The sequence below is a fragment of the Camelina sativa genome, chromosome 11 (assembly GCF_030686135.1).
Source record: "Camelina sativa cultivar CO46 ecotype springtype chromosome 11, ASM3068613v1".
NCBI classification, from domain to species: domain Eukaryota; kingdom Viridiplantae; phylum Streptophyta; class Magnoliopsida; order Brassicales; family Brassicaceae; genus Camelina; species Camelina sativa.
Window position 1 is genome coordinate 37,325,748 of NC_141890.1, and position 14,401 is coordinate 37,340,148.

At 33.8% G+C, this 14,401-nt stretch overlaps 2 protein-coding genes across 3 annotated transcripts; one reads left to right on the forward strand and one right to left on the reverse strand.

Moving 5' to 3' along the window:
- Positions 1–2,215: 2,215 nt before the first annotated feature.
- Positions 2,216–13,796, forward strand: LOC104725223 (alcohol dehydrogenase-like 7). Of its 2 annotated transcripts, none has more exons than XR_015573030.1 (9): positions 2,216–2,528; positions 2,620–2,756; positions 3,756–3,802; positions 12,133–12,461; positions 12,553–12,631; positions 12,720–12,795; positions 12,948–13,012; positions 13,094–13,189; positions 13,306–13,796. XR_015573030.1 is itself a non-coding variant. In XM_010443849.3 (9 exons), the coding sequence occupies exons 1-9, from the start codon at positions 2,468–2,470 to the stop codon at positions 13,582–13,584; spliced, it is 1,179 nt and encodes a 392-aa protein (XP_010442151.1). In that variant the 5' UTR covers positions 2,382–2,467; the 3' UTR covers positions 13,585–13,796. The 2 variants fall into 2 exon arrangements, 1 of the variants encoding a protein (XP_010442151.1); XM_010443849.3 differs by having other exon boundaries at positions 2,382–2,528; positions 12,133–12,473; positions 12,555–12,631.
- On the reverse strand, positions 6,110–11,541 carry LOC147934937 (uncharacterized). The gene is made up of 2 exons (XM_087476310.1): positions 11,262–11,541; positions 6,110–11,090 (listed from the first exon to the last, which is right to left on the reverse strand). Exon 2 carries the CDS (start codon positions 9,408–9,410, stop codon positions 8,928–8,930), a length of 483 nt encoding a protein of 160 aa, XP_087332436.1. The 5' UTR covers positions 9,411–11,090; positions 11,262–11,541; the 3' UTR covers positions 6,110–8,927.
- Positions 13,797–14,401: the final 605 nt, after the last annotated feature.

Sequence of the window (14,401 nt, forward strand, 5' to 3'; positions counted from 1 at the left end):
AAGACCCGTGCTAGAGCACGGGTTGAAATTCATTTTATTTATATTATAGTTTTAGAATAAAATATAATTTATATGATTAATTTAAAAAGTTTTTTTGGATAAAACATTATGCAATAAAATCATATGCTAAATATAATTATTTGAAAAATATATCTATTTTGTAAGTTTTATATTGTTAATTTTGTAATTTTATGTATGAGAAATGATTATGTTTGTTGTTTGTTTTTATTTTAATTTTTGAACATATTTGGTGAAAGTTTTTTAATATGACATGTGCTTAGGTAAGATTTTATTTTCAGTTGCACAATAAGATCTCGGAAATCACGATTAAGTGTGATAAATTGCCAAGATTTTATTCCTTTTTACGCCTAAGAATATATTTTTATCCCTAACAGTATATATTTTGTAACGATACATGGAATACTAAAGATTTTATTTAGGAAATTATATAAATCATTGGAATATTCTCTTGAAGAAGATTCTTTAGGATATTCTTAAGTGTATTCATATAGCCCATGGATTGACCAATTAATCTATAACGTTTTTTTATAACCAACCTATATTTAATGTATAACCTATTTTGTAACCAACTTATAAAAATTATATAGTTTACAAAAAAAAGTTGTGTACTTCCGTTTTATTATATAGGGTATTTTGAATGACTCTATATTTTTTCCGACATCAGTTAAATGAAAAAAAAAATAGTTTCACACGCTTGCATATATATATATATATATATATATATATATATATAGTTACGCCTAGTCTTGCGCATTCTGTTTATTCGGGTTAAACATTTCGATTAATTTTGGTTTTCAGTTTTTGGAAATCCCCAAATCTTACCAAATGAATCAAATAAAAATTTAATTTATAGTACATTTGTTATTAACTGAGCTGATATCAATTTTTTTGGAATATCCGCATCGATTTTATTCGTAAATATCTCCTATATATTAAAAGAGAAGCATTCTCTAAAAAAAAGTGGATGTGTCGTCGCGAGAGAGTTTTGTCCCTAATTTATTATTTGCCCTTAATATTCCATAATATTACATAAAATTGCCACTGCTATTTTTTTTTTGTCAATTGCCACTGCTATTCAATTTATTTATTACATAATATTTTAGATTTATTAATTTAGCCTCATTTTGATTTATTATTTACAGCTATATACCATTGTGTTTTTAACAAAAAAATAAACAAATGTGTTATTCTTAAAAAATTTATCACATAACTTTATTAATATAAATTAAGTTTAAGGTTAAATATATTTTATATATTATAAAATATGATTTATTGAAATGCATGTGGATTACCCGCGGATCTCACGAACTCAAGCGGGACAGATGCAAAGACATTTTGCGGCTCAAATATTCAAACCTGTTGCGTGATGCCTTAGAGGACGGGTTTGATCGGGTTAACAATTTTATTTAAATCATTTGGTTCATAAAATTTTAGTTTTTGTGGTTTTTATCTGATTTGATAGTTCAAGAATTTGATAAAAATCTAACTGATCACTAATTTCGGTTCACATTCAATCCTGATCTGCCATCATGTCAATCTAAAATTTATGGTGAAAAGATTAATATTTTAAACTTTCATTAACTTGATGAATTTAAACAAATAAAAGTTGTTGTCAAAAAAAAAAAAAGACCAATATAAGTTTGTATTATAAATGTTACACTAAATAAATATATTTACAAATATAAAATCTCAAACAAAAATTTGATCCCGTGTAACAGCACACATTATTACCTAGTTATATGTATATGTATCTAAAAATTTCAAATATCCGTTAAAAAAAATCTTTCTCTCATACTGTTTCATGTACACAAAATTCCGGATTACTTACTTTGCGGAAGGCTGAGATGAATGAGTAACTTCTTCAGTTCTTTGTAAGCTCGCTGAACAAAAGAGGAACACGCTTACCCTTTCTCGAATCTCAAAATTGGAGTTGCTTATCTCATATTTGAAGAACAATGAGCCTAGCTTAGCTGAGACCGTGGCGGAGTGGAGCATTTCTAAGAGCTGGTACGTGAACTGAAGCCATAATATGTTCCCAAATTACAAAACCATCAAAAATTTGCGAACAGAAGACAATCTTAAAATTAATCGTAAAACTAATTTTTAATATATTTCCAACTATATATTATGCAAAATTATATCATTAATAAGAAAACTTATATTATAAGAAAAATATGATAGCCTAAAACTAAGTGACACATCTCAAGGTTGGTGGTGTGTTTGTATAAAGAAAGTTTCAAATACACCGAATGTACAATTACACAAATACAGATATATAGTTTATAATAGTAAAAATGACAAAAATACTACAGTAGTAATCTAAATTAGACATATATATAGTGAGAGAAATACATTAATACAGAGATAAGAACAAATCTGTGACTCTCATAATCAAAACACACACACCAAAAAAAACAAAAAAAAACAAAAAACACAAGAACTTGAGATGGAAAACGGAAGCTCCTCCGGAGACAACAAGTCTTCACCAAAACGGATCCGATGCAAAGGTTAGTGAAAATGAAAGGTTCTCAAAATATGTTTTATTCGTTGACCGGTGGATGGTACAAACGACGTTGACTTCATGTTTTCTAATGGCAGCTGCGGTTTGTAGGAAGGCCGGAGAGCCGTTGGTGATGGAAGAGATAATGGTTGCGCCGCCGCAGGCTTACGAAGTTCGGATCCGAATCATCTGCACCACGCTATGTCACAGTGACGTCACTTTCTGGAAACTCCAAGTAGTGTACTCTTCTCCTCTTCTTCTCTTCTTCTCTTCATCGCTTTAGGCATTTACAAATTAAACTGGTTTCAATATTTTACGTAAAAATCTATCGTATATGATATTTATTAGATAGATCCAACATTATTAATTTCTTTATCAAAGACACAAGTATTGACTCAATACTATTCTGGGGATTACCCAAAAACGTACTTATTATTTATTTTCTACGTGGATTCAAAATGTTGAAAATATATTTATAATATAGTCCATTGTTCTTGGTAAAAGAAACGAAACAGACTCCAATGTCCAATATTGCCAGGCAGGTTTTTTGTATTTTTGCCAATACGCTATGTCATATCGGATTTAGATATTTTTTTATATTTGTGGTCGTTGATACTGAACACTCGGAGATTTATATAAAAAAGTTTGGTATAAGCATTTACACTTTACAAAACTGGTTTCAATAGCCGACGATTTTAGATAGATCCAACATTATTATATCTTAACTTGACACAAAGATTGACCCAATTAGTTCACGGGTTGACCCAGAAAAAAACTTAACAAATGTTAACTTGTGACTTGTTCTTTTTTCCTACACAAAGTTCTCGAATTCAAATATTTTATATAGCAAAAATGTATATATCAATGTTTTTAGTAAAAGAAACAAAAGACACCAAAAGGGTAGTGTCCCGTAGAGAGTTCTTTCTTTTGTGGCCAAGATTCAACATCTTCTTCGGTAGGAAAAAAATCTCTTTAAAATCACAGTACATAAAATCTGATTTCTAGTATGGTGGAAAAAAAAAATCCAGTGTCCAATATTAATGCTAGTCATGTTTTGTTTTTTCTTTTTGTTTTTGAACTACTGACTGAACCAAGATAGATATTTTAATTATACGACACCTGATTTACATATTTAGTAATTTGTGGTCGTTAATACTTTTTTTTGGTAGGGATTTGTGGTCGTTAATACTAAACGTAACAGTCAGATTTACAAATTTTTGTCATGTTTCCGCAGGTTCCTCCAGCCTGCTTTCCGAGGATTCTAGGCCACGAGGCAATAGGGTAAGTCTATAGCTACTACGTCTATTCAATTTTTCGCATCCTCTTAACCTTTTCTTCTTAATTATTCTATTAAATATTTTGCTTAAATAATAAATAGATAATGTCTTTAGCGTTAGCCTGCCTGACAAATAAACAGATTTTTTACACAATGAAAAAATAATTTTCCGCTTTTTGGTGCTAATTTCTCCATTCATTCCAAACCTCAAGTGGAAAAGAGCTTTGTTGGACATTTTTTTAGTGGTCTAACGTGACTTTCATAAGATTAAATGTATAGAGACATCCATTATCGTTGGTCAGTCGACGTAAACATTCATGAAATTTTATTGGGATCTTTTTGTTCACTAACTAATTTAGCTATAGATGTCCATGTAAATGTTATTGAGAAATAGTAGAATGAAGGTTTTTAAAAAGTTAATTAAAAAAAACTATATGAGGATATTTACTGATTAAGGTTTTTATTAGGCTAAATCTTTTAAATTAGGTACTATTGTTCATCCTTTCAGTTTTAGGTATCTTTTATTTAGGGTAAAAGTCACTTTTTTTTTTGTCAAAAGGGTAAAAGACACTTATATCTCTATCTTCTTCTTTATTCTCCCGATGAAAAAAACCATGACTTCTCATAATTGTGCTCCATCAACACCATCTATATCACTTTTAACATCAATCCTTGGCCTCTGAAACACAAAACCCTTTACTACCAACACACTCTCCAATCAGATAATTTCAATGGACTTAATCTATTTTGTTTTGGATGAAGGAAGCTAAACACTAAGGAAATACTATCTAGAGAACCCAAAGACTTATTCATTCACAAACATTAATTAATTTAATCATTCCAGTCTTATCATCAAAATTTACACCAAATTAGGTAACCAATCTCCTTATTGCCATCATCTCATTCACCATATCTCTCCTCATAACCATATTCACAAACCATCATTGGTTTGTATTATTCCACCACAACACCATCTCGGAGAAATTTAAGAATCAGAAAAAATGAAAACAGAAGAATAATAAGAGAATTATGATAACGGAAAACAGAGAACTCAAATCAAAACACACAATCAATAAAATTTGATATAACATTAAAAAAAACGCAACATCAACTTCTCATCTACAAAAGTCTCAAGAGAGAAGCTCCAGCATGACGATGAGGAACATTGTCACCGAACCATAAAAGATAAAAGTTGAAACTTGATTTCTATGGGTGATGATGATGGATGATATGATATGATGATGAATATAGAGATGGATGCAAGGTGTTTCAATTACCCTTATGTAGTTGTAGCATAAAGGATGTCAAACCATAATGAGTGTGATGCAAGCAATCAGGATATGAATACTCATTTAAGTTAAGCGAAATATGAAGGATGTTTGTCACTAACAACCTAATGATGATTATGAAATGCATAATGTAATCATACTAAAATAGGATACTAAATGCAAAGTAAACAGAATGATCAAAGCAATAATGAAATGAAGCAAGAACAAGAATTATAGTAAGCAAACTAAGCAATGACACATGATTAAACAAAAACTAAATGAAATGCAAAAGGACAATGCAACTAGAATGAAACAGGAAGATGCAGAACATAAAACAGGAACTCTGGAAGGAGCTCGAGCAAGCACTCGATCGGATGCTCGATCGAGTGGATGGTCGAGTTGATGAGTGAATGCCACAAATAGAGCAAATATTGAAACATAGCAAGCAACAATCAATTAACAGTACTTAAAAAGGAAATCAATAAACAAAGAAAGGTCTTAAGGATGGATTCATGGGATGGACTCAAGCTATGACTATCTAAATTGGTCAACAAACCTCAATCAACAATGAGCTATCTCTAGACAATGATCTTCTAATACATGTTAATCCATTCTCATGACAATAACAAGCAAGCTAAGATATTCCCAGTCTAGCTCTCACTAGCAAAGATCATATAAAAGCAAGCATTAAACAACAGATCATTAAAGCCAAAAACCAACAAAACATCTAATCTCTTAGCATGTTTCATGATAATCTCTAGATCTAGCCTTATCTAACAACTTAGACATTGGTGTGATGCTAAGAAGCTTAAGACCTAACCTTACCCTCTTAGATATAAGATTAGCATAGAGCATATCTAGCCTAGAAGAGATCTATAACAAACAAGCTTGGCCAATCTAAACAACCACAACCATCATCCAGCCTAACCCATCATTAAGATCCTAAACCACTACTCACAATTACAAAACATGATGAACAAAGTCATAAACCCAGAAATCAATGAAATTTGCATGTTTAGAAAGATGAGATGAAGATCTACAATATTGAAGAAGAAATCAAACTCAAATTCTTAATACTTTGAAAGTTATGAAACCAACAAGTATCAAAGATTTCTTAGAAAATAAACAAAAGTGGCTAAAGATCTAAGCAATAAAAAGCAAAAAGGAATAATTCCCCAAAAGGGTAAATACTAGGTATAGAATTGTACTCTAAAAAGTCTCTCTTTTTGTGGCTGCAGAGTACAAGACCTTTTATAGGAAAAGGAAGGGAAGCCCTAAAAATGCTAAAAGACAAAATAAGTGGGCGGCTCGATCAACTCGACCAGGTGCTCGGTCGAGTGCTGGTCGAGTGGCTTCTTCTTTTGCTTCTCCCATCCGGTCGAGTCCTTCTCCGCACACGGCCGAGTGCTTGGTCGAGTGGGTGGTCGAGTGGACTTCCGGACCTTGATTCTTCAGCTCCAAATCCCTTGTTTCCTTCTCTTGACAGCTCCAATCTGCTTCAGCATCACTTCCATGCTCCTTAGGATCCAAAATCACCTGTTTATGCAAGAAACTATGCAAATGCAATGCAAATCTACTCTAATGCATAAACAGTTCTAAAACTATGCAATAATGGACAAATGAGATAGAAAATCATGCAAAATATGTGAATATACTAAGGGAAAACAGGGCAAAATATATGAACATCAACACCTCCAAACTTAGTCTTTGCTTGCCCTCAAGCAAATGAAAGACACAAGAAGGTAGGTGAGGTTTGAAAGTGGGATCTCAGCTCCTAAAGCTTGCTAACAAACTAGCTAGAATCAATGTCCAAGTTACTAGTACTATGATGCAAGTTGAATGAGCTGTACTTAAAGATTTTAGACAAGCCTATCACAACCTTTACTGATTTGAGCCTTAGATATCCACATGCATTCAAATCAACCATTTCCTTTAACATTTATTAAGCAAGAACGTGAATCAACTTATGCAATGCTTAAACTCATTTGGCTTGGTAATAAAGGTTTAAAGACAATGATGGTCTCTCTTTAGAGTGGGGCTTATCAATATAGTGGTTCTCTCATAAAAAAATGGATTGAGCTTTAGAAGAATGCTAAAGGTAAGAACACTTAAACACATACAAGAAGAAAACCTTGTCTACCCAAAAGTAACCAAAGTGTTTGATCCTATCATTCTAAACCCAAATGATCCTAGTTCTACCCTTTGTCTTCTTCTCTTCTCAAGTACCCTTTTTCTCTTTTTGTTATTAAACCTTAGGAGAGGTTTCTTATTTGAATCAACTAGTGGAATGGGGACTTCTTTCTTATTGCTATGGTTCCCTTTTCTTCTTACTTCTTAAGACATAAAAGCCTTTCTTTATACTCTTCTTTTCTTTCTTTCTTTTCCTTGACCAGAACCATCTTTAACAATCTCATACTTCCCATTCTTTCACTAGTGTTTACATTTTTTTTAAAACACATTCCCCTCCTAAAGACTATAACCTTTTCTTTTCTTTTTTTTCCTTTTCTCTTTTCTTTTCTTTTTCAAAACAACCAAGTCCCAAACCCAACAATTAAAGCACCTAGTCCTATCTAGTTTGAAAATTGCAAACTAGAACTACACAAGGTAATATTCTTGTAGTTCAAACCTAACACTTTCTACCAAACTCAATCCCAAAAAGGCCTCACACACACAAGAATAAACCTGGCTTGAAAGAAGGGTAGGTTAAGGGTAGGGGAAACTGATTTTAATGGTGCACTCAGCTACTTGGATCAACAAGAGTGGTAGAAAGGAAAAAGATGGTCCAAATATGTCTATGGTATCCATGAGTTTAAAGCAATGCACAAATTGATAATTACAAGTCAATATTAGGTTCTTATAAATAGGAAATGGTATCAAATCACAACATGCTTCAATTTAGACCAAATGCAATGCAGGAATTCAAGAGTTGGTTCAACCTTATGCTTCTAACCACTCAACTGGAATCAAAGTACTATTAACTTGGGCATTGATCCTAGTTTAGTAAATTTAAGCAAGCTAACAAGGCAAACTCATCATAGATCCCTAATGCAGTTATGAAACAGTCCTATGTGAAACAAGCTAAACAAGATGCTAATATGCAATGCAAACTACATGAACACTCTGTTTTTGTAAAGAATTTTGCAAAAGAAATCAAATTTTTAGGGTTTTTCTATGTCATAGATGAAATGCAAGTACTAACATGATTATGCTAAAAATTTGAAATAAGAAAACAAAACACAACATCAAATACTATCTCAAACCCTCCCCCAAACTTAAATTACACAGTCCCTTGTGTAAGAGAAATTTGAGAGAAGATTCAAGACTTAAAACAAAACAAAACTAGATATGAAATGATATGTACAATGAAAAGGTGAAGTTGATACCTCATGGGTTGTGGAAGAAGTTTTCCACATACTCATTCATGCTTTCATAAGTGTAGTTGGGGTCTTGCTGTTGACTTGGAGGCGGGGAAGGAGGCAACTCGACGATGGCAATCTACTGGTACTCGGTCGAGTGGCGTGGTCGAGTTGGTTGCCGAATCTTCTTTTCTTTTTCTGATTAGACTCCCTTGCTTCCCTGATCATGAAAATACCAAAACAAAGATCAAAATACCAAAACCCTAAACAATATGTACAGAGATACCTTAGAGACTTCCTCCCTAGTGAGCTTGTTTAAGTCACTAAGCTTGACTTCTTCTAGCTCTTCAAGCTTGGTTTGGAGACCAAGGAGGTGCTGAAATCCCTCCTGGTTCTACTTGATCGCCTTGGTGTTGTTTCTTGATCACTACCTCCTTAACACTTGAACTTTGTTTCTTCTTAAACTTGAGTTTTGGTCTTGCCTTCTTCAAATTCCTCTTGTTGAGTTACACTTGAAGTTCCTTCACCAACCCAGTCAATTCTTGAACTGAACCCTTGAGCTTTTCCACCGATTCCTCATGAGAAGAGAGCTTAGCTTTTGGAGTTTCCACTTGACTTGAAACCTCATAACCATCCTTGTTCTTGATAGTAAAAGGTTGGCCTTTGATGGAGGGTAAGTTAGTTGGTTTGTTGATATCAAACCTCATGATCACATCCTCAACAATATTCAAAGTTATAAGCCCTTCCTTGACATCAATGACAGCCCCAGCAGTAGCTAAGAAAGGTCTTCCCAAGATAATAGGATCCTCAAGCTCCTTGTCCATTTCTATCACCACAAAATCTGTAGGGATCCTAGCCTTGCCTATCTTGACAAGTAAGCTCTCCAGTTTACCAACCACATCCTTGTTTGATCCATCTGCTAGACTTATGTGAAGGTTGGTGGACTTGAATTCGGTGTGCCCAAGCTTTTGTGCTATGGAATAAGGCATCACACTGATAGATGCTCCCAAGTCACATAAACATTTGTTGAAGTGAAGATAGCTGAAGGAGCAAGGCAGATTGAATGGACCTGGATCTTCAAGTTTAGTTGGGATGATAACTCCCTCAATATCTTCAAGATCCTTCTTGTCTTGATTCTGAGCTTTCTACTTTGACATCTCAAGCAACATATCTTGATAGAGAGGATATGGAGCATACTGTTCCAAGGCAGGTCCTCTCTCTTTTTCCTTGAATGCTATGACAACTTCTTCCTTCAAAGCCATCACTTCTTCTTTCTTCTCAATCACTTCCTCTTGTTGCAAAGCCATCATTTCTCTTTTCTCAATAATTTCCCTTAGTTCCTTCAGCTTTTGTGCCTTGAAACGTCCTGGGAATGGTAGAGATGGTTTGTAAGCAGGAGGAATGTATCTAGCAGGCTTAACAGCTTCTATGTCTTCAACTCGATCGGTCACTCGATCATGTACTCGATCATGTGTGTGGTCGAGCACCTGGTCGAGTGGTTTCTCTGCTTCAGTCTGCTGAGTAAAACCTTCACTTTGGGATTCAATTAGTGACGAATCCTCCCCATCTAAAACCGCACTGTCCTCAGTGACAGCTTCTTCATAGAGATTAATAGCTTTAGCTGTAAACTCCCTTGGGTTTTGAATAGCTGGTCCAGGATCTCCAAGAACACACTTTCTTCTCTCTTTTCTCTCTATTTTCCCTCTGGAACGACTAAAAGTGGCTTTCCCAAAACCCTTAGGTCAACTTCTCACATAAATACCTGGGGTTTGGGATTCCACTTAAACCAAACCGCTCGAATTCAATGATAAAACAATCAGGTCGAACCAGAAATTGCTGGTGGCGATTGACACTACCTTTGGTGTCGATCGACACCCATCCCCAAAATCCACAATTTGGTTCACGGATGTTACAGGTAGAAATCGCAGCAGCTTCATTTCTTTGTACTTAAACTTCGAGGACTTGATAGACAAACTCAGTTTCCTCCTTTCTTGTAATCTGCATTTTCTAAGAAGTATTTTTCCGAATACATGGTATGCACTGTTTTTGCCTTTTACACATTCAAAACCGGAGTGAAGTTGATATATTCCCACCATTGCATATGCGGATAAGATATCCTCACCACCACATAAAGAGCTACTGCAGAATCGAAGGCCATGTTCCATTTTAGAGATAGATGCCTGGATTTGTGAAATCAATTCTTTCTTCACATTTGTCAAAATAGCTTTTGCGTTTTCTTCGTCTTGCACCGGTCGATCCTCAACTTCAGTCAATTCTGTTGAAACTTCAGTTTCAACCAATTCTTTATCATTAGGTGTTTGATCTTTATCACCACCTATTAATTCCCCATGCTCGATCAATTCTCCATGATTTCAACGAATCTGTTTCACCGGCTTCAGATTCGAATTAAATTTTATCTTTAGGGAATTGATCATCATCACCACCAACCATGAGAATCCCTAATTTCTTGTTCTTCAAGTGGTGATGGGGAGTTTTTGGCTCTCGGCAGAACACACACAATCCCTTCAACCATCTCTCTTCAATCTCTTCCATCAATAAGCTCTAACGGATCTTCATCATGCGATTTGACGATGGATTAGTACGAACAGCTTTGATCTCCGCCATGGATTCCGAGGTCGGCTAGCTCTGATACCAGTGTTACAGAGAAACTGCAACTCAATTGAAAATCTAAATCAAAAACACCAAATTGACTCGTTGTTCATGAAACGAGAATCCAAATTCCTTGTTATAGAGCTTAGAAGTAGAATCAGCTTTAATCAACAATGAAACAACAAACCCTAAGAGTTATAGAGAGAATTAAAGAAGAAGAAGAAGATTACACTTTCAATATTTTCTGGTTAGTTCTGCAAATGTTCTTCGCTTCCCCCTTATTAGCTTCAGCTCCCGATTTGTCTCTCTAACAAAAAATTTCAGCCAAAAAACTTCTCCCACATGTCCAGCAACTTGTTACTTTCTCACGTGCCACACATGCCCCTCTTCTCATCTCTTTCCTGTATCAAATAAAGATCAGAAAAAGAAAAAAAAACAGGCTCACGACAAGAAGAGAGAGAGAGAAAGAGAGAGGAAGAAAAAGAGTTGAGCATTAATTGAGAATGGAAAATTTAGTAATATTTATTAAATAAAAATACTTCTTTATGTCGGACAATAAGTCCTAAATCTATAAAATTCTGAAAAGAAATATCCAATTCTATAATTAATCCTTTATATATGGCTTCAGTTTTTATAAAACTGACAAACCAAAAACCTAAGAACATCACAACGAAGCAAACCAAAAACTGATGAACCAAAATCTAGCTTAAAAAAATAATTAGATCGAAACTTAACGGTAATACAGAATGTTCACAATTATGTGGTCCTATAAGTAGAAGACAAAAGATAGTAGGCGTAAAAATGAGGTAAGGAGAGAAAGAAACTATAGTAAGATATGGTTGGATAAAGAAAAATAGTAACTCTCACCAAAAAAATGTGTGAATTTGTATTAAAAAAAAATAATAATTCACCCACACCCACTAATACACATTATAATTCACAACTAAGAAATCATTAATCTAAGTAATTTTCTTATTGAACATTTTGCATTAACCAATAAGAAAAATGCATAGGAAACCGAAGAAAAATCCAAAGTTACACACTTCAAAGCGTTTTTTAAACAATTAGAAATATTGATGTTAGTGACATTTGATAATGCAGAATAGTGGAAAGTGTTGGTGAAAACGTAAAGGAAGTGGTCGAAGGAGACACTGTACTACCAACGTTCATGCATGACTGTGGTGAATGTGTTGACTGCAAATCTCACAAAAGCAACTTATGCAGCAAATTTCCCTTCAAAGTATCGCCATGGATGCCAAGATACGAAAATTCGAGCAGATTCACTGACCTCAATGGCCAAACTCTCTTTCATTTCTTGAACGTCTCCAGCTTCAGCGAATATACTGTTCTTGATGTTGCTAACGTTGTTAAGATCGATTCTTCGGTTCCTCCTAGTCGTGCTTGTCTCCTCAGCTGCGGAGTTTCCACTGGTACATCACTAATATTGGAAATATTATATATATATCTAAAATATGGTAGTCTTTGATTTAATTTGATGGAGTTAGATTGATTATTCTTTAGGTGTTGGAATTTGGAATTTGCCAAAGTTGAACAAGGATCAACAGTTGTGATTTTTGGACTTGGTTCTATCGGACTAGCGGTAAAATTACTATTAAGACTAAATCATGTAGTTATAAGTCTTTCTTGATTATGAGTTGCTAAAATGGATTAATGTGTGGATTTTCCAGGTTGCAGAGGGTGCAAGACTTTGTGGTGCCTCTAGAATCGTTGGTGTGGATATAAACCCTTCCAAATTCCAAGTTGGTTAGTAATTTTCTTTACTCAATAGTTATATATATTGCTAAATTCTTTTTCTTTCTTTTTTATCTTCTGTTTTTGAACAACTATTACTTAAATCCTCTATATATTTTAAAATAAATATTATTGTAATAGCTTTGAAAATCATGTTTTTGCAGGGCAAAAATTTGGAGTTACCGATTTTGTAAACTCTTTGACATGTGAAAACAAGCGTGTTAGCGAGGTAATGACACATAGTATATTAGATCAATCATCAATGGACATAAATTGATAAAACATATAACTTAACTTTTTTTGTGTTTAGGTGATCAATGAGATGACTGGTGGGGGAGCGGACTATTGCTTTGAGTGTGTCGGAAGTAGTTATTTGGTTGAAGAAGCTTATGCTTGCTGTAGAAAGGTATTGTGGCATTGATCTCTACCTAAAACCAACGTAGAACTAGATTTAGAAATACATCAAATAAGTCGAAGAAGGTTAGAGGATTTAACTTCTTGCATGGTACAATCAACATTTAGGGATGGGGAAAGACAATAACTTTAGGTGTGGACAAGCCGGGTTCACAGATATGTTTAAACTCGTCTGATGTTCTTCACCAAGGGAAGATTTTGATGGGTTCGTTGTTTGGAGGTTTGAAGGCTAAAACACACATTCCGCTTCTTCTGAAACGCTATTTGAACAATGAGCTTGAATTGGATAAGTTTGTGACACATGAGATGAAATTTGAGGACATCAATGACGCGTTCCAGCTACTCGTTGAAGGGAAATGCATCAGGTGTGTCTTGTGGATGGGCTAAGTGAATTGGTTTATTTTATCTTTCAATATTTTACATACATGTCATATATATGATTCATGTGCAACTATTATTATTGGTTTGAACTTTGAAATCAAAACAACCAAATGCCAAAGAGCAAACAAAATAAAAACAAAAACTCAATGTGTTGTACTGAAAATAAGCAAAGAACAAACAATGTTTTTATTCATTTTATGGTATTGTATTTTGTAACATATTTTATGACCAAATATACTATATTTAAGGCAAAAGGAGTAGTAGAGAACAAGCCATAAATAGAATTATTTTGTACAAAAGCAAAAATCAATTGTTACAATTAAATTAGGGTAATACCGGCGCTACACCGTGCAGTTGTTTTTAAAAATTTTAAATGTTGTTTTGTATGTTTGAAGTAAATTTTTATTGTTGTTTAGAATCAACTATCATAGTAATTAATAAACTTTTTGATAGTGTTCAATTCAATTTTAATTTAATTTTTTGTTTTCTTGTCACTATTTGTTGCACTATTTTTCTTTACAAACAACATTTATTATTTATTTTTATTTGGCAAACCCAGGAGGACCCAAAAACATTTTTTATAAGGAAACATTTTTTATAAGGAAACATTTCAAATTGGAGAAGAAGATGTAGCAGAGAAGACAATTTTGTCTCGTTCCTTTGTCAAGAAAGTTTATAGAAATGATGAAAGGGGAGCATATATATATATAAATGATATTGACACAAATCATATGAATTACCCCGATTGATTTATAAAAAGATTTGGAGGTAGAGAATCGGAGAAGAGGAGAAGATTTGAAAGACGAAATAGAAGATTTGGTGC

Coding starts and splice junctions, on each gene's coding strand:
- LOC104725223 (XM_010443849.3), top strand. CDS start 2,468: ATGGAAAACGGAAGCTCCTCCGGAGACAACAAGTCTTCACCAAAACGG. Junction 3,803..12,132: donor CTAGGCCACGAGGCAATAGG/GTAAGTCTATAG, acceptor TTGATAATGCAG/AATAGTGGAAAGTGTTGGTG. Junction 12,796..12,947: donor CCCTTCCAAATTCCAAGTTG/GTTAGTAATTTT, acceptor ATGTTTTTGCAG/GGCAAAAATTTGGAGTTACC.
- LOC147934937 (XM_087476310.1), bottom strand. CDS start 9,410: ATGCCTTATTCCATAGCACAAAAGCTTGGGCACACCGAATTCAAGTCC.